General features: G+C 47.3%; 6 protein-coding genes across 6 annotated transcripts; 3 read left to right on the top strand and 3 right to left on the bottom strand.

Annotated features, from left to right (window-relative positions):
• Positions 1-589: 589 nt before the first annotated feature.
• Positions 590-1,993, top strand: MCYG_06391 (3-ketoacyl-CoA thiolase; the record flags this gene model as incomplete). Its single annotated transcript, XM_002844381.1, has 3 exons — positions 590-616; positions 680-1,127; positions 1,195-1,993. The coding sequence occupies 3 exons, from the start codon at positions 607-609 to the stop codon at positions 1,991-1,993; spliced, it is 1,257 nt and encodes a 418-aa protein (XP_002844427.1).
• A 211-nt stretch (positions 1,994-2,204) lies between these two features.
• MCYG_06390 (DlpA domain-containing protein) lies at positions 2,205-3,188 on the bottom strand (the record flags this gene model as incomplete). Its single annotated transcript, XM_002844380.1, has 5 exons — positions 2,205-2,378; positions 2,442-2,540; positions 2,623-2,939; positions 2,999-3,074; positions 3,132-3,188. 5 exons carry the CDS (start codon positions 3,186-3,188, stop codon positions 2,205-2,207), a joined length of 723 nt encoding a protein of 240 aa, XP_002844426.1.
• A 414-nt stretch (positions 3,189-3,602) lies between these two features.
• Positions 3,603-4,722, top strand: MCYG_06389 (conserved hypothetical protein; the record flags this gene model as incomplete). The annotated part of the gene is made up of 3 exons (XM_002844379.1): positions 3,603-4,024; positions 4,088-4,133; positions 4,189-4,722. 3 exons carry the CDS (start codon positions 3,603-3,605, stop codon positions 4,720-4,722), a joined length of 1,002 nt encoding a protein of 333 aa, XP_002844425.1.
• Positions 4,723-4,782: 60 nt separating this feature from the next.
• MCYG_06388 (conserved hypothetical protein) lies at positions 4,783-5,325 on the bottom strand (the record flags this gene model as incomplete). Its single annotated transcript, XM_002844378.1, has 5 exons — positions 4,783-4,803; positions 4,878-4,988; positions 5,048-5,068; positions 5,123-5,215; positions 5,278-5,325. 5 exons carry the CDS (start codon positions 5,323-5,325, stop codon positions 4,783-4,785), a joined length of 294 nt encoding a protein of 97 aa, XP_002844424.1.
• A 675-nt stretch (positions 5,326-6,000) lies between these two features.
• Positions 6,001-9,525, top strand: MCYG_06387 (histone acetyltransferase mst2; the record flags this gene model as incomplete). The annotated part of the gene is made up of 3 exons (XM_002844377.1): positions 6,001-6,485; positions 6,565-6,644; positions 6,833-9,525. 3 exons carry the CDS (start codon positions 6,001-6,003, stop codon positions 9,523-9,525), a joined length of 3,258 nt encoding a protein of 1,085 aa, XP_002844423.1.
• A 4,575-nt stretch (positions 9,526-14,100) lies between these two features.
• MCYG_06386 (uncharacterized protein) lies at positions 14,101-14,793 on the bottom strand (the record flags this gene model as incomplete). Its single annotated transcript, XM_002844376.1, has 2 exons — positions 14,101-14,471; positions 14,676-14,793. The coding sequence occupies 2 exons, from the start codon at positions 14,791-14,793 to the stop codon at positions 14,101-14,103; spliced, it is 489 nt and encodes a 162-aa protein (XP_002844422.1).
• Positions 14,794-14,951: the final 158 nt, after the last annotated feature.

Genomic DNA, 14,951 nt, shown 5'->3' with positions numbered 1-14,951 from the left:
AGTTGTAGATGGAACAGACATGACGGAGAGATGGTTGACTTGAATGTGCGGTAGAGAGCCTGCGACTGAAGGACTGGGGAGGAAACGACCGTGTCTGAGGCTTCTGTTAGATTGATATTCAATTCCTAGGGAGTTGTAGAGTAGCTGAGGGGAGGATTATCTACCAGCTCAATATCTATGCGCGAGGCTAAGCTGAGTCGGCTATGCGCGCACCACAAGCCTTTGCTCGAAGCGAGCGATCTAGGAGCAAATGACATCTTGAACAACTTGCGATCTATAATCTCATAAGCCGTCGAATATTCACATGGGCTTTTTTCCCTCCAAGCAGCGAGAAAACCGCTTCACGTGAGCTCGGCCCATAACGTAATCGCGGAAACGGGTAAACTATATTCCATGTGCCTCGGCAACTTTCCCCAAGTTTCCCTTCGAAAAAAGGCAAAAATCAGGGAGAATCAGATGCTCGGTGGATGGAGATGTATATATAGAGAGACCAACGCCCCAAGATACACTCATTCTGTTCCTTTCTTTTCGACATCCGACCTATACCACATACGCTAGAAAGCTGCCTTCTACCACCTACCTACTACCCCCTTCGCTTCACTCAAAATGTCTCAAAGTAAGTGCCTACGTCATAGAACAGCCGGCAGGAGTGATACTAACATGTGATACTTCTCTTCAGCATACCAGCGTCTTGCTCAAATCACCAAGCAAGTGAACCCGAGCAAGGGTGGCAGCGCGGCTATCCTTGAGAAGAAGCCAGATGACATCGTTATAACCTGTGCTCTTCGAACTGCCATAACGAAGGGCGGCAAGGGTGGGTTCAAGGACACTGCTGCTGCTGACCTGCTGGTTGGCGCTTTCAAGGCCTTGATTGAAAGGTCAAAGATTGATCCTTCGCTAGTCGAGGACATTGCTGTTGGATCTGTGTTGCCCCCTGGTGGTGGTGCCACGGAGTTCCGTGCTGCTGCTCTGGCTGCCGGTTTCCCTGAGACTTCGGCCGTCAAGGCCCTCAACAGGCAATGCTCCAGTGGTCTGCAGGCAATCGTTGATGTTGCCAATGCCATAAAGGCCGGAGTCATCGATGTTGGTATCGGAGCCGGTGTCGAGAGCATGTCTTCTCAGTATGGGTATGTTGTTGCCCGCATTATTCGCCCACCCATAGTGTATATAATCACAAGCTAACGAAAGGTCCAGCCCCGGAGCGGTCACAGAGTTCTCCGATCTACTCGAGAACCACATGGAAGCTGCAAACTGCAAGGTCCCCATGGGGGTTCTATCCGAGGACATGGCCAAAGACCTAAATATCACTCGCAAGGATCAGGATGCTTTCGCTGCCTCTTCCTACCAGAAGGCCGTCAAGGCTCAGGAAGCCGGTCTCTTTGACGAGGAAATTGTCCCTCTTACCGTTAAGTTCACCAACCCCAAAACCGAGCAGGAGGAGACCATCACAGTCTCGCGTGACGACGGTGTCCGAACTGGCATCACTCCTGAATCGCTCTCCAAGATCCGACCAGCCTTCGCCGCTGACGGCTCCATCCACGCCGGAAACTCCTCTCAGATCTCCGACGGTGCCGCTGCCGTTCTTTTGATGAAGCGTTCCACTGCTGAGAAGCTCGGTCAGAAAATTATCGGCAAGTATGTCACCGCCAGCGTTGTTGGCGTCAAGCCTCTCCTCATGGGACAGGGTCCATGGAAGGCTATTCCTGTTGCCCTGGAGAAGGCTGGTATCTCCAAGGAAGATGTTGACATTTACGAGATCAACGAGGCCTTTGCATCCCAGGCTCTCTGGTGTTCCAAGGAACTTGGCCTTCCATTTGAGAAGATCAACCCCAAAGGTGGTGCTATTGCCTTTGGCCATCCACTTGGATGCACTGGCTCCCGCCAGGTCAGCACACTGTTGACTGAGTTGAAGCGAACAAATAAGAAGATTGGCGTGACCAGCATGTGTGTTGGAACTGGAATGGGAATGGCCGCTGTTTGGGTTGCGGAGTAAATCTTCCCACAGCGAGCATTTAGACGGCGTACATGATTTTCTTTTTGCGCTCATGTAATGACAGATTGCGAGGATAAAAGCCGCTTGTCATTTGATACGATTTAACTGTATTTATATATTTATATTACCTTTATTATTATATCCTTTTCTATGACGGTAAACAAGCGTAGATCGGATATATTGCTTGATAAAACTCAGGATGAATAACAGTCTATCCGCTTCTGTGCTTTTTAAAGGCTTCAAAGACCGTTGATCCATTCAACACGTCCATCTTTGCCTTCTCATCTGCAGCAACTAGCTTTGGCATCAATTCGAGGACATCATCAATCAACCCATTTGGTATGACTACGACCCCCTCTAGCGGATCACAGAATAGGATGTCTCCCTGCCAGGGTGAAAGTTAGCATAATGGCTCTGTGAGTTTTAATTTGACCCAAGCTAGCCATACCGGGGAGATAGTCACTCCTTGAATCGAAATTGGCACATTACGGAGAGCAGCTTTGGCCTCAGCACCTGCTCCTACCGTTGATGTGCCCCGAGCCCATACCTACGAGCCGATAGTTAATGGTTGCATATGGAAAGGAGAAATAGAATAAATTGAGGCCATATTTCCTAGCTGGAGGACTTACCGGAAACTGTAGGTTGCGCAGTTCAGCCAGATCTCTCACCCGGCCGTTGACTATTGCGCCTTTTGCGCCTTTCACCTTCATTCGGGAGGCCAGAATCCCCCCTACGACCGCACACCTCTGACCCACGGGCTGGTCAAGTAGGATGACGGTATCTGCGTCTATATGATCTACCCAGTGCGTCCCAGACGGGAATCCATGCCTTTCATCCTGAGACTCGGCAGGCAATGGGTCATCTTTGGGTATAAACTTGACAGTTGACGCATACCCAATTATCTTTGGCAGTTTCTCAGTATCCTTATCGGAAGGAGAAAATGGTACTTGGTGCAGTTGATATGTTAGGATATCCCTGAGCCTGTCTTCCTTCTGTTCAACTCACCGAGGTCTGCTATAAATCCAGCATATTTAGTAGCACCTTTAGGGGCTTTCTCGAGCTTCAGCAGGGCATCTGACACCTAGAACCACTCGTAAGCATCAACCCCCTGAATAGAGCGTGGGTGGGTTATCAATACATCGCAAGCTGAATACTCCCGCAAAGTCGAGAATATCTCTTCGTCCGTCTTTGTCATAATGATTAATCACTCAAAGGAAATTCCTTGCAATATCGTTTGGTAGTTATAACTACGGCCCACCACAGAGAATTGATTATGCCATGATGACATCTTTAATAACGATTAAGGCCGACAGACGTAATAAACTATTATTAAGCCATGCAACCTCCCATATGCACAGAAGGCGTTCACTACTCGGAGGTTCGCCGGCCATCAACAAACCACTTAGTTATCAAGTTTCCACCAAAGTCAATAATTGCCAGCCACCCTTGGCGGCTCGCACATCAATGCGGCCCTTGCTTAACTACAGGGGCCGTGGAGCGGTCAAGCTATAAATATAGCCCTCGCGATGAGCCCCAGAGATAATGTTTGAATACCCCCCCATTGACTCAAGAAGAACACCAGCTGCCGGAACTTTTACCCAACTAGACAATGTCGGGTATACCTAACACACGGATGAATGGCCTGCCAACCTTTACTAGGGAGCAGTTGGTCGAGTACTTTAACCGGACGTATCAATGCCAGTCTGATGTTGGGGAGAGAAAGCTAAACGAGATCGAACAACTGGTCAAATCTGACCCCCGTGAGGCACTCTTCAGCCTTCAGAGGCGACACCTGGCGACGTTTCCATTCTCTAATTTGGTTCTCCATTACTCTCAGCACCAGTCAATCTCGCTGGATCCTGATGTGCTTTTCCATAAGATGGTGGAAAGGGGGCTGGGCGGTTACTGTGTTGAAAACACGGGGTTGCTTGCAATTGTGCTCCGGACTCTTGGATTCAAATTCTACTGTGGTGGAGCGAGAGTCTCGAAGAATCTGGTTCCTGGGCCTGAAAATGCCAAGTTTACCGGGTTGTGAGTGATATACGTATTCCAACCATGTTGGAGATGAAGGCTAACAAAAGAGTTGGTATATAGTTCTCACCAGGTTTTGATAGTTACTATAAAAGATGTCAAGTACATGGTATGCCAAGTTACATATGGAAGATGAGAAAGCCGGCTAACTGGTGAGGGGATAGGTTGACGTTGGATTCGGTCCCCAAGGCCCCACTCAGCCTTTGGTGATGAATGAAGGGGAGCCAGTTCTGTCTGGCATTGCTCAGATGAGCTTAGTTCGGAAGCAACTCAGTATCAACACTGATCCTGAGCAGCGGCCATGGGTGTATCAATTCCGCAAGGACCCTAACAGCGAATGGGTGATGGCTTATTGTTTCTACGAAATCGAGTTTATATCCGAGGACTATGACCTGATGAATTGGTGGGCTAGCAAGCATCCAACAAGCCCTTTTACCCAAGGGTTCATCTTTACGAAATTCACCCTCAACAAAGCGGAGGACGGCATTGACGGAGTCTTGATGCTCCTTAAGAACATCGTCAAAAGAAACCATAACGGGAAAGCTGAAATTCTGAAAACTCTAAGAAGTGAGGAAGAACGCGTTGCTGCGCTGAAAGAATTCTTTGATGTACATCTCCAGCCGATGGAGATCCGCGGCATTCGCGGAAAAAGCACTGAGATCGCGAAAGCCTACGAGAGTTTTGGGGATTCCTCTTGAAGGGTGTGTCATAGATAATTTCCGGAATTATTATGGACCATAAACAGACATCTAAATAGACTAGTTGATTCTTGGTTCCAACTATATCAAGATTGTTTAATTAGCGTCAACTGTAGTGGTATTCAGTAGGATATCCAAGAATTGGCAAACCATACCTTCCATGGGTTGCTATAAGCGAAACCTGGGGGTGCGGCGTGGTTACTTGTTTGTCCTCTCATCTGGCCCGTAAGCCGTAGATCTCGTTCCATCACTAAAAAGTTAAGCAACTGTATCAGCAATCGGTTCGTAGACGATGGAGGAATGGCGATGCCGCATGGTTACTTACTTTGCTATTGAAACAGTTAGTCTAAGATCGAGTTCAATTAAATAGGTGAATTGAATATAGTGTTCATCAACTTACCTGATCCCATGCATCAAGGCCTCTTCTTGGGTTCTTGCGGCCGTTCGAATAGTACTTAACAGTCGAAAGACCAACACCGGTCACACCAAACAGCTGCGGGTATCTTCACATCAACATCGGGCCACTCCGATCTCCTCAAGACACACAACACTTACACCAATGATAATCCCATAAGGGAGCAAAGCCTCAAAGGGAACTCCCATTTCCGCGACGCAATGAGTGTCTACCTGTTCTGCTTCCTCTTGTCCGTGATAATAACTGCGACAGCTTTCCAGGGCAAAAAAGCGAACGACGTCCAGGAAAGAAAGAAGAGAGGAGGCGCTAGACGCCCAATATGGACTAGCGCAATATAAAGCTTGGCGTTGATAAGTCAGCAAATTTCGCTGAATGGCCCGAACTTCAAGTCAAAGAAGGGAGGGGATACGAGTAAAAACGGCCTAAAGACACTCGCCGACCCTTGATAACGGTGGTTTTTTCCCTCGATTTACGCGTTGCCAGAGAGCAGCTTACCGGTTAGTGTCTCTTTACATTTTTGTGGCGTGGCTGGTGGCGAACTGACGGTGGTCGCGTCTGCATCCTTTTTCCAGCTAACAGTCTCTACGTCAAGGAATATCACGCCGTAGAAGCATCAGCGCAAAGTTAGTGTTTCCATACGTTTGCCTGGAGATCCTTCCAATGAGTGTGGTCTGTCAAGATCAAGCCTTGAACCGCCAAAAGCCAGTTTGCCAGAAGAAAAACTGAACGAGACTACGTGTTTGCATCGGCTATTATAAAGGGGAAAAACAAAACGGACAAGAGAAAGAAAGAAAGGAGATAAGACAGGGGATTCCGGATGGTGCAAACAGTTCGCCAATCTGGCGACTGTAGTGGCTTACACCATGGCGGCAACCCCACTGGCCGCTTACGATAACAGCTATCCAGAGCAGGAACCGGAAATAGACAGTGAACAAGATGCTGAAGGAGACGAGGACCCCGAATTTTATGATGCGACTGCGCACGTTGGAATAATCATGACAAATGAAGACTTGGATGCGAATGGTGATGGAGCATACCATGGAAAAGTGGAAGGTGAAAACGAGGGACCTGCGGATGAGAAAGATCCCAGCTTAATAGACGATGAGAACGAGCCTGAGGAAAAACTAGACCACCTTACTGCGGCTCCCGAAAGTGCCAGCGATGCAGGAAAATCAGCGAGTGACGCAGACGAAATGGATGCGGAGTTCGAAGAGCTTTCAAACGAAAGCAATGCAGTTGGCAGCGAGGTGTCCTCCGAAACTGACTCTGAAGTCGAAGAAGAATGGGAAGCTGAGAGCAACGAACAGGAAGATGCTGATACAGATCCCCCTGTTGAAAATAATTGCATGTGAGTTTTACTCGATTCCGTTAATCGATTTGCCTTGCGTGACGACCATGTTTTACTGATAGACGAATATTTCCTCCAGTGTTTGTAAAGAAGACGAAGAACACGATCCAAGTGAAGTGTTTGAAGAACCATTAATATGCGACATTTGTGGTGTTCATTGTAAGTTCTGCAGGGACAGGCTTGGCTAGAACTATGACAAGGGGGCTTAGCTAACGGTTCCACAAAAGGCCATAGGGAATGCGGTCGCGACGAGGGGCTATTTAATGATGATGAGAGTAAGTTAAACCCCTGCCGCTCTGCATGAGGGCCTAGTTCGGATCATGGACAACTGATTGCTGTATTTTTAGGCGCTGATAAATGGAGATGTCCACTATGTAAAGTTAAGGAATCCCCAGCAAACACAAGGAACTCCTCAACTGCTCGTCGAAAATCTGCAGTTTCTAGCATTACAAAAGACCTGCTCCCAGCGGACAATGATACCCAGGATGTTAACTCCCACTCAGTTTTCAGCTCCTTAATTGTCGAAGATGATCCACTAGATGGCTCCCGCTCTTTGAGAAAAAGGAAATCATCATCTGATGAGGCTGAGAATAGACGCACAACCACACGGAAACGACAGAAAGTATCGCCTCCTCCACACGGAGATGCGTTACCAACAACCACGAGGGCCAGTGGGAGTCGTTCGCGTGCCACAAGCCAGAACCAGTTTGCTGACAACGATGTCACAACCACCTACGATAGCCGGGCATCTCGCCAAAGGAGAACAAGGAATGCGCAGAAGAACTACTGCAGTGTGGTGCAAAAGCAGGAAGGTCGAATGATATTGTCATTCAACCTCGACCAAGAAAAACTTCAAAAGATACTCAACAGCAAACCAAGGCCGAAGAGCCAGCGTCGCAGGCCTTTACCAAAACCTGCTACTCTGCCCGAACCTCCCGTATCACATTTTGCGCCGACAAACCCTACCCCATACGCAGCCCCCTTTTATTCTTTCCACGACCGAGAAAATGATGAACTCAAATCAAAACCTTATGGTGGAATTCTATCAGAAGCTGACGCTGATACATCTCGAACCGTACCCCTTTCAACAGATAGAGATAAGTTTGAGGCCGCCCGCCAAAAGGCTGAAGAGGAATGGCGACAAAAAATGATCTCAAATGAGGAAGACTCGGATAGTGCGCTTCGCTCTTCCCAGAAACTGTCTGGGCCACCAAGCAAGATCAAATACATCAATTTCGGTGGATTTGAGATTGAAACATGGTATGCAGCGCCATATCCTGAAGAATACAGCCGGAACCGTGTTCTATATATATGCGAATTTTGCCTCAAGTACATGAATTCAGATTTCGTTGCATGGCGACATAAACTCAAATGTCCCGCAAAGCACCCTCCCGGCGACGAGATATATCGTGAGGGCTCAGTCTCGATATTCGAAGTGGACGGGCGGAAAAACCCCGTCTACTGCCAAAACCTCTGTTTACTGGCAAAACTTTTCCTAGGGTCAAAAACACTCTATTATGATGTCGAACCATTCTTGTTCTACGTAATGACAGAATATGATGAATGGGGTTGTCATTTTGTTGGGTATTTCAGCAAGGAGAAGAGGCCTAGTTCCTCTAACAACGTCTCCTGTATCCTAACACTTCCAATCCACCAGAGGAAAGGCTACGGAAACCTTTTGATTGACTTTTCCTATCTTCTTACCCGCCTAGAAGGAAGGACAGGTTCACCAGAGAAACCGCTGTCCGACATGGGCCTGGTTTCCTATCGCAATTATTGGCGACTCGTTCTATGTTATAAATTCCGGAACCAGAAATCACCGACAAGCATCACAGCAATATCAGAACAGACTGGTATGACACCTGACGATGTTATATCTGCCTTGGAAGGGCTGAGTGCTCTTGTTCGTGACCCTGTTACAAAGACCTATGCACTTCGCTTAGACTATGACTTCTTTGAGAAGTATATAGAATCTTGGGAGAAGAAGGGTTATGTTAAGCTAAATCCGAATTCTCTGGTCTGGACACCGTATATAATGGGCCGAAGCAATAAGTCTCATTATGATCATGCTCCTATTCATACCGTTGCTCCTCGGGAGGATCATCCGGAGGCCGATGAACCAACTGCTCCAGTAAACGGCGGAGCTATGCCCAACAACTCCTACGGCCTTGGGATTAGTGCAAGTGATGTGGATACAGCTAACAGTGCGACGGGAAGTGGTGTTGATGCTTCCAATAGTAACGGACAGGGCTTCTCCAAAGTTTCGCCGTCATTATTTGACGCCCCTGGACCGCCTTCCACCAGCGCGTTATCCTTTGCTGATGTCATGGCCAAACAAGCTCCTAGTATCAATGGCCGTCAATCGTCCTCTACTCCTTCGAATCCTGCTTTTGGTATTCCAGCCACGAGATTCGAGATTTTCCCGCCACCTCAGGGGATCAGCAGCGGTACTCCTACCGTGAAACGTCGGCCAGGCCGACCATTTGGAACCCGAAAGAAGGTCCGCTCCACTGCTCAATCTCCAGCAAGGACAAGCGGACAGAATACGCCAAAGAAGAACAAGCCCTTGCGCTTAGGTACTCCTTCCACTTCGACTCGACCGCTACGGTTCAGCGTTCGACGAGCAAGGAGTAGCAGATTAAGTGACAACCCGGATACGAAGCATGACACCGATCCCGAAAGCCCCGGCGGGACGAAACGGTTCCATGATTCTACTTTGTTCCCTACAAATCAACTAGAAATCAACGGTTCTGCTGAAAACCAGCAGAAGGACCAGGAGACCCATACCAGCGATATACCAGAGTCGATGGAGATCGATCGACAACTTCTTAATGGCATTGAAGACGATGCGCGCAACCACGAACTGAGGCTACCGAATGATGCGAATAGGAAGGTATCGGAGCTCACGAATGGCCTAACGCCCCCGATGGATGGCACCACGCAAACCGCCATCACCCGCAGAGGAGCAGATAATCTTGACAAACCCAACACAAACGGGCATCCCGATTCCGGTTCAGAAAACATTCCAGTTCAATGCTAACGAAAGCCAACTTGCGATATGATGTCACATGTACTTTCTCCGGTATGGGCACATCTTGCCCCCTCGGCTTATCCTCGGCATATTGTCGCTCCTATCATCCTCACTTTCTTGTACTATCTTTCATATCGATTTGCTCACTTTTGCATCCTAACTACCTCCTTATTGGCCTAGCTTTTGCTCTTATAAGATTGGTGGGAGAACAACCGATTTTCTTGCTCGGCGCATACAGCTGAAGAACTTCCCTTATTATTATTATTTATCTACCTTCACGTATTATACCTGCTCAACGGAATTGTTACTTTACTTTCCATTCATTTCCTTACTTTCCGAGCCCGGTTTAATGCTTGATATTGTCTACTACCACCATGTAAGCTTATTGGCATCCTCATATCCTTATGTCTAACGGCCCATCTATAATAATATCTCTTCCAACTATCCTTCTAATCATTATAGTCGACCCAAAAGTGCTAAGAACCTTGAGTCTATCTAATGGATATTTGATATGCAGGATGGTAGGATTTGCCACAGGTTTTTGAACGGCTTCTGGTTAGTTCCTATAAACAGCTGCTTCAATCTACAATTCTCGCCACCTAACTATGTAACATTCATCCCTTTCTTTCAAGGTAGTGTCTAAGTCTTCCTCTTCCCCGAGGAGGAAACATTTGCTATAGTTAGCTTTCTTTGTTCCGCAGCAAAGCCACGTTCATGTTAGCACTAATATCTGGTAGAAGAAATAGAAGGCCAAGAGGCGACTAAAGCCATATTTCTTCTTTTTCTCCTCGCCTCGTTATGAATTCGATGCTTTTTCTTTCTCTCTTCTTCTGCTCCCGTTTACCTAGCAGTTTCGGGTAACATAGCCATGAAGATAACTACTCCATCCCGCGCAGTGGCCTAGCTAGGTGGGCCTATGGTTGAACGGGAAAAGGGCTGCAGCATCAAGCAAAGCCGCCCAAACGGCCTGATTGGAATGATCAAGACGGACAACTGAGCCACATTTGGCGCCTGACTTAACCCATAATAGTCAGTCGTTCACTCGCAAGCACCGATAAAAGTGATATATCAGATTTCTGTCCCAAGCGCAATCAAGAGAGACGAGGCATACAAGGATGCACACGATGCATATCGAATATCGGCGTCATTTCCCAGTTAACTATCAATATTACGACTGGGCTGTGTGTCATAGCGGGCTCAGTAACATGGCTCCCTTCACGTTGTATGCATCCCTCCTGACGATTGGCAAAAGGACGGCTGAGTTGTTTGACTTCAGTTGAATTGGAAATGCATGAAGTTATATTGTAAGTGAGGCATTGCGGTTGATTTATTTATCTGGCACGGCAAGGAGCAGATGCGCTATCTATATTCCGCATTATAGAATATCCACCTAGAAAGACGTCGGCGATTAAATTAAGCTATCTTTGCTTACCACGGCTTGATGTGTACTGTTCCCTGGATTTCGACGTCAGCAGCTAATGGTAGGTTAATACGTACCAAACATTTGGTTAGGAATCACCGGGAGGGCACGGTTACATTCTTTAATCTGTACCTTGGTTCACGATGGGAATGGTAAATATTAGGAGTGCGGTAGGGTATCCATTAAACCCGGATTTTCCCTGCAGGATTGCCGCTTGTATCCATGGGTTTATCCCGTTGCTTAATCGGGCCGAGGAGATGCTCGTGTGAGATGGTGAATAGTTGCCTGCTTCTCCTCTAGAAGCATACTCAGTATAATATTTACACAGATTTCCTTTCGCAGAATCAAGCACCTGACACCGAAAAGTAAATAGATGACATGCGCAGGTGTTGGCAGGTGTCTAGTAAGTGGAACTCCTGCTGGTGGTGGCTATTATGGGGTTCTTCTCGTTTCTTTTCTGCTATTCCTTAAACTGATATCAGGGACATATGCATAGGACCATAGTCAGCCTGCAGCAAGGTGTTTGGTGGCCCGGGTGATGGCCAGGAAAGCTGTGCAACATTGGCAAGCAGAAACCAGAGGTGATCCCGTAGTATTTTATTTCTTTTTCTGAGGTTTCACCGATGCTCAATGCTGCTCTCTCGAGGGACAGATATGGGGTCCTGCTTCCCTTGGGAGGGGTCAAATGGTCCTTCATGTTCAGCCTGGCTAGTGATCGAGCGTTCGAGCTGAAAAAATGTCTCGTATAGATGTTTCTAATGTCACTGGGGTTACCATGTAAGCATGGCGGGGAAAATGTGACGCGGGGCCATAGCGCCCATATCATACAAGCTGAGAGCCATGTAAAGTGTTTGGTAACATCCTCCCAGACGAAGGGGACGAGATCTCGGGTGGAAAAGGAGCTCGAGTAGGGGGGTTACGAGTGTCGATCCATGTCCATTACAAGTTCTGGGCCTTCCCTATAATCAACCAAGCTGCTGGTATCCAAGGCCTCGCTTGTATATCTTGCATGGATTCCTGCACAGAGGCTCACCATCTGGACATCCCTTGTGATCCTATGAGTGATATCCGGCTATTCATAGGATATGATAGGCTACCGCACCTCCTTGATTCCTCCAGTTATTGGAGGTAGGAAGATGGATATCGGAGAAGTAACTAAACCACTGGCATTGGCGTAATACATCAGATTGGGGAGCACCCGTAAGGAAGACCATATTAACAATAGGGCAAAATAAAGCGATGGCATGAACATAGCTCTAGGAATTCCCGAAAGGCTACCTGCTATTGAGAAGCAGGTGTTGCAATGTTCTAAAATTGATGTAATGTGTCTCTCCTTCAAGTAACACGGTGGGCATACCAGTTAACATTGAGCCGAATGTGGTGGACCGCCAGGAGGATGAATAATGAATACCATCCGATAGTTCGTTTGCGGTCCAAAAGAAAATTTTTTTTCAAGTTCGTTAATACCATTCTGTGTGTCTAAGAACTGGAACACCTGCGGATAGAAGAGCCGTCCAATATTCCAGAAGTAAGAGTTAGAAAACGATGAGCGCAGATGCGCATCCTCGTGCGCCCTTCAATCAGGGAACGTGAATCCTATTACGGGTGTGTGTATGGTATCAGGAGCCGATGGCCCAAACAAATTGACTCCCTTCCATCTTCGTCATTTCTTTTTCTTTTTCTTTTTTTTTTCAAGAAAATGACAAAAGGAATAGATTGGAAAAATTAAAAGACTGAGCGGCTAATTATATCGTGTCTTAGCAAATACCGTCTTCGGTATTCTAGCAAGACACTTGGAGCTTCGAGATTTTGGAATTAGACATTAGATTGCCTTGCGATTATTCTCCTTTTTTTTGTTCTTGGCTTTGGTACTTGCTTCGCACGCCACGCTTGAGACATGTGCAATTCCCCGAAATTCAAGTGTTGAGCTGAGGGTGTCTTCACGTTGTAGAACTCTCTTCAGAGTGCAGATTAAACGATCAAACATCCGAATGGTCGGTAGACATGGAGGTCCAGGCAGCAGTTCATTAACTAATAGGCGAGGCATGATGGCTAGGCAGTCGGAGAGCGCCGGCGTCAAGAACCTGCAAAAGAAAAAAAAGAAGAGCGCATGGCTGATAAATGGAGCTCTCTCCAAATGCCAGATCCACCCTTTCTTTTTTTTTATTTTTCCTTTCTTTGACATCGATATTCTATATCCGGAGGGGCAGGCGGCTCTTTTATTTACGTTTCGTCAAATTTAAGCCCGAAACTACCCCCCGTCGATACTTTGTATAATAGAGTAGCTATTGCTGTAGGTACCCGGCATTTCAGTTCCCATGCAGCGAGATGCGGGAGCCCGCACTCCGTGCTGTTGGATTTCTCTCTACCATAGCTCGGGTGCAGCAGGCCCAGGGAAAGCGCGGTGACACAGCACAGCGGCTGGCGTGGAGACCAAGGACCTGGCTAAGGGTGGTAACAGCGGGGCTACCTCTGGAGTAATGGGCTGGGGAACTAGATACGAACTATTAGCTGCTAGAGAGTTCTACCTTGCCGAAGCTCCCATGTTCAAAAAGCTGCATAGCAAATCCCGTCATTCCTGGATTTACCGTCGGTTTGCTAATTACCATTAGACTTAGATATCGCGAAAAAAGGGGACAAAACGTGAGTACGCTCTGTACGCTGCAGCACTTACAAAGCATAAACTTAACGACTAAAACAGGAATATCTTAGCTGCAAGTTTTATCCGCTATGGATAGGAAAAAAATTAGAAAATACTTCTTAAAAGAGAGTGAGAGACATTACCGTCAAGCGCAGTGAGTCCCCGTACAACTCATTATAACTACCAAACACTCAAACCTCGCTTGTCTTGGCTATCTTTGGAGGCGCAGCACTTAGGCATACCGCAACGCAAGCTTCTACATCCTAAATACCGTCAAGCGCATTACAAAGGATGCCGCATCGATAGACATGCAGAGACCGAAGGTGGCCCAGGGTTGATTAGTTCATCACTTTGTCTGTGGTGTGCGTGTAAGTGGAGAAAATAGGCGTAGTGATATGTAAGGGAGATCTCACTAAACCCTTTTCCTACCCTCGATCCCTGATCCCTGCAGAGCAGGCGCTTCTTCCCAGTGGAGGATGATCTTTGCACGCAGGCTTCGAATGCTCATCCATCAACCAACTTGCTAGATCGTGACAGTAACAAGGCCTCTAGACCTCGATATCCGGATATAATATTTTTTTTTCTCAAAGATGTTGAGATAAATGGATATCTTCCTCCCGCAAACTCCATCGGCAGTCGTTTGATGTGGCAGGAATGTCTCAGCGTCTCTGAAGGACTCGGATGTCTCGCTGTTTGTCAACACTCGGTCATCGGCGGGTAGCCTTTGTTTGAATGTAATACCATTCAAATCCGGCTCATTCGTTTCTTTTGTTTCTTTTTCCCCCTTCTCGTCTGCTCTTTGCTTTTTCCATTTCCCTCTCTCGCTCTTTGGCCTTTTCGACCAATGGTGCGATGAACCCGCACCAAAAACATATTGCACGAGAGGTTTTTGAACTGGCAGTTCATTGGATCGATATATCAGCGGGCAGGTTCTCTGCCTTTAGATGCTGGGACAGAAGTTCCGTGTGATATCCCTCGCTTTCTCCTCCGCACCAACATGGTTTTTTGCGATTTGGTGGTGAAAATAAAATAATAAAACCCCCCCCCGTCCAATAGAAGGCGACTTCCTGCATGTGGCCGATCCATCCTCTTGCAAACCGTCAAGATGAGCAAATGGAAGACCAACCTCATTTTCTGTCGGGACAACATGTAGGTACGGAGGGGGAAGGGCATCTAGGCTTCCCGTTCTGCTTCCCACTAAGCTGCTCCCACCCATCCTATGCTTGCTTTATCCTGTCAAAACAAAAATAAAAGTAGGGAGCCGTTCATCAAATTGCCCAAGGAACCATTGGACAAAAATATATACCTTAATTATCTTCCATCAAAACCGATACTGGTCATTGACTTGGTCGTGATAACAGCTGCTAGACCCAT

This window comes from Microsporum canis, genomic scaffold, assembly GCF_000151145.1.
Source record: "Microsporum canis CBS 113480 supercont1.6 genomic scaffold, whole genome shotgun sequence".
Classification (NCBI taxonomy): Eukaryota; Fungi; Ascomycota; class Eurotiomycetes; order Onygenales; family Arthrodermataceae; genus Microsporum; species Microsporum canis.
This window is presented reverse-complemented; position numbering and strand designations above follow the sequence as displayed.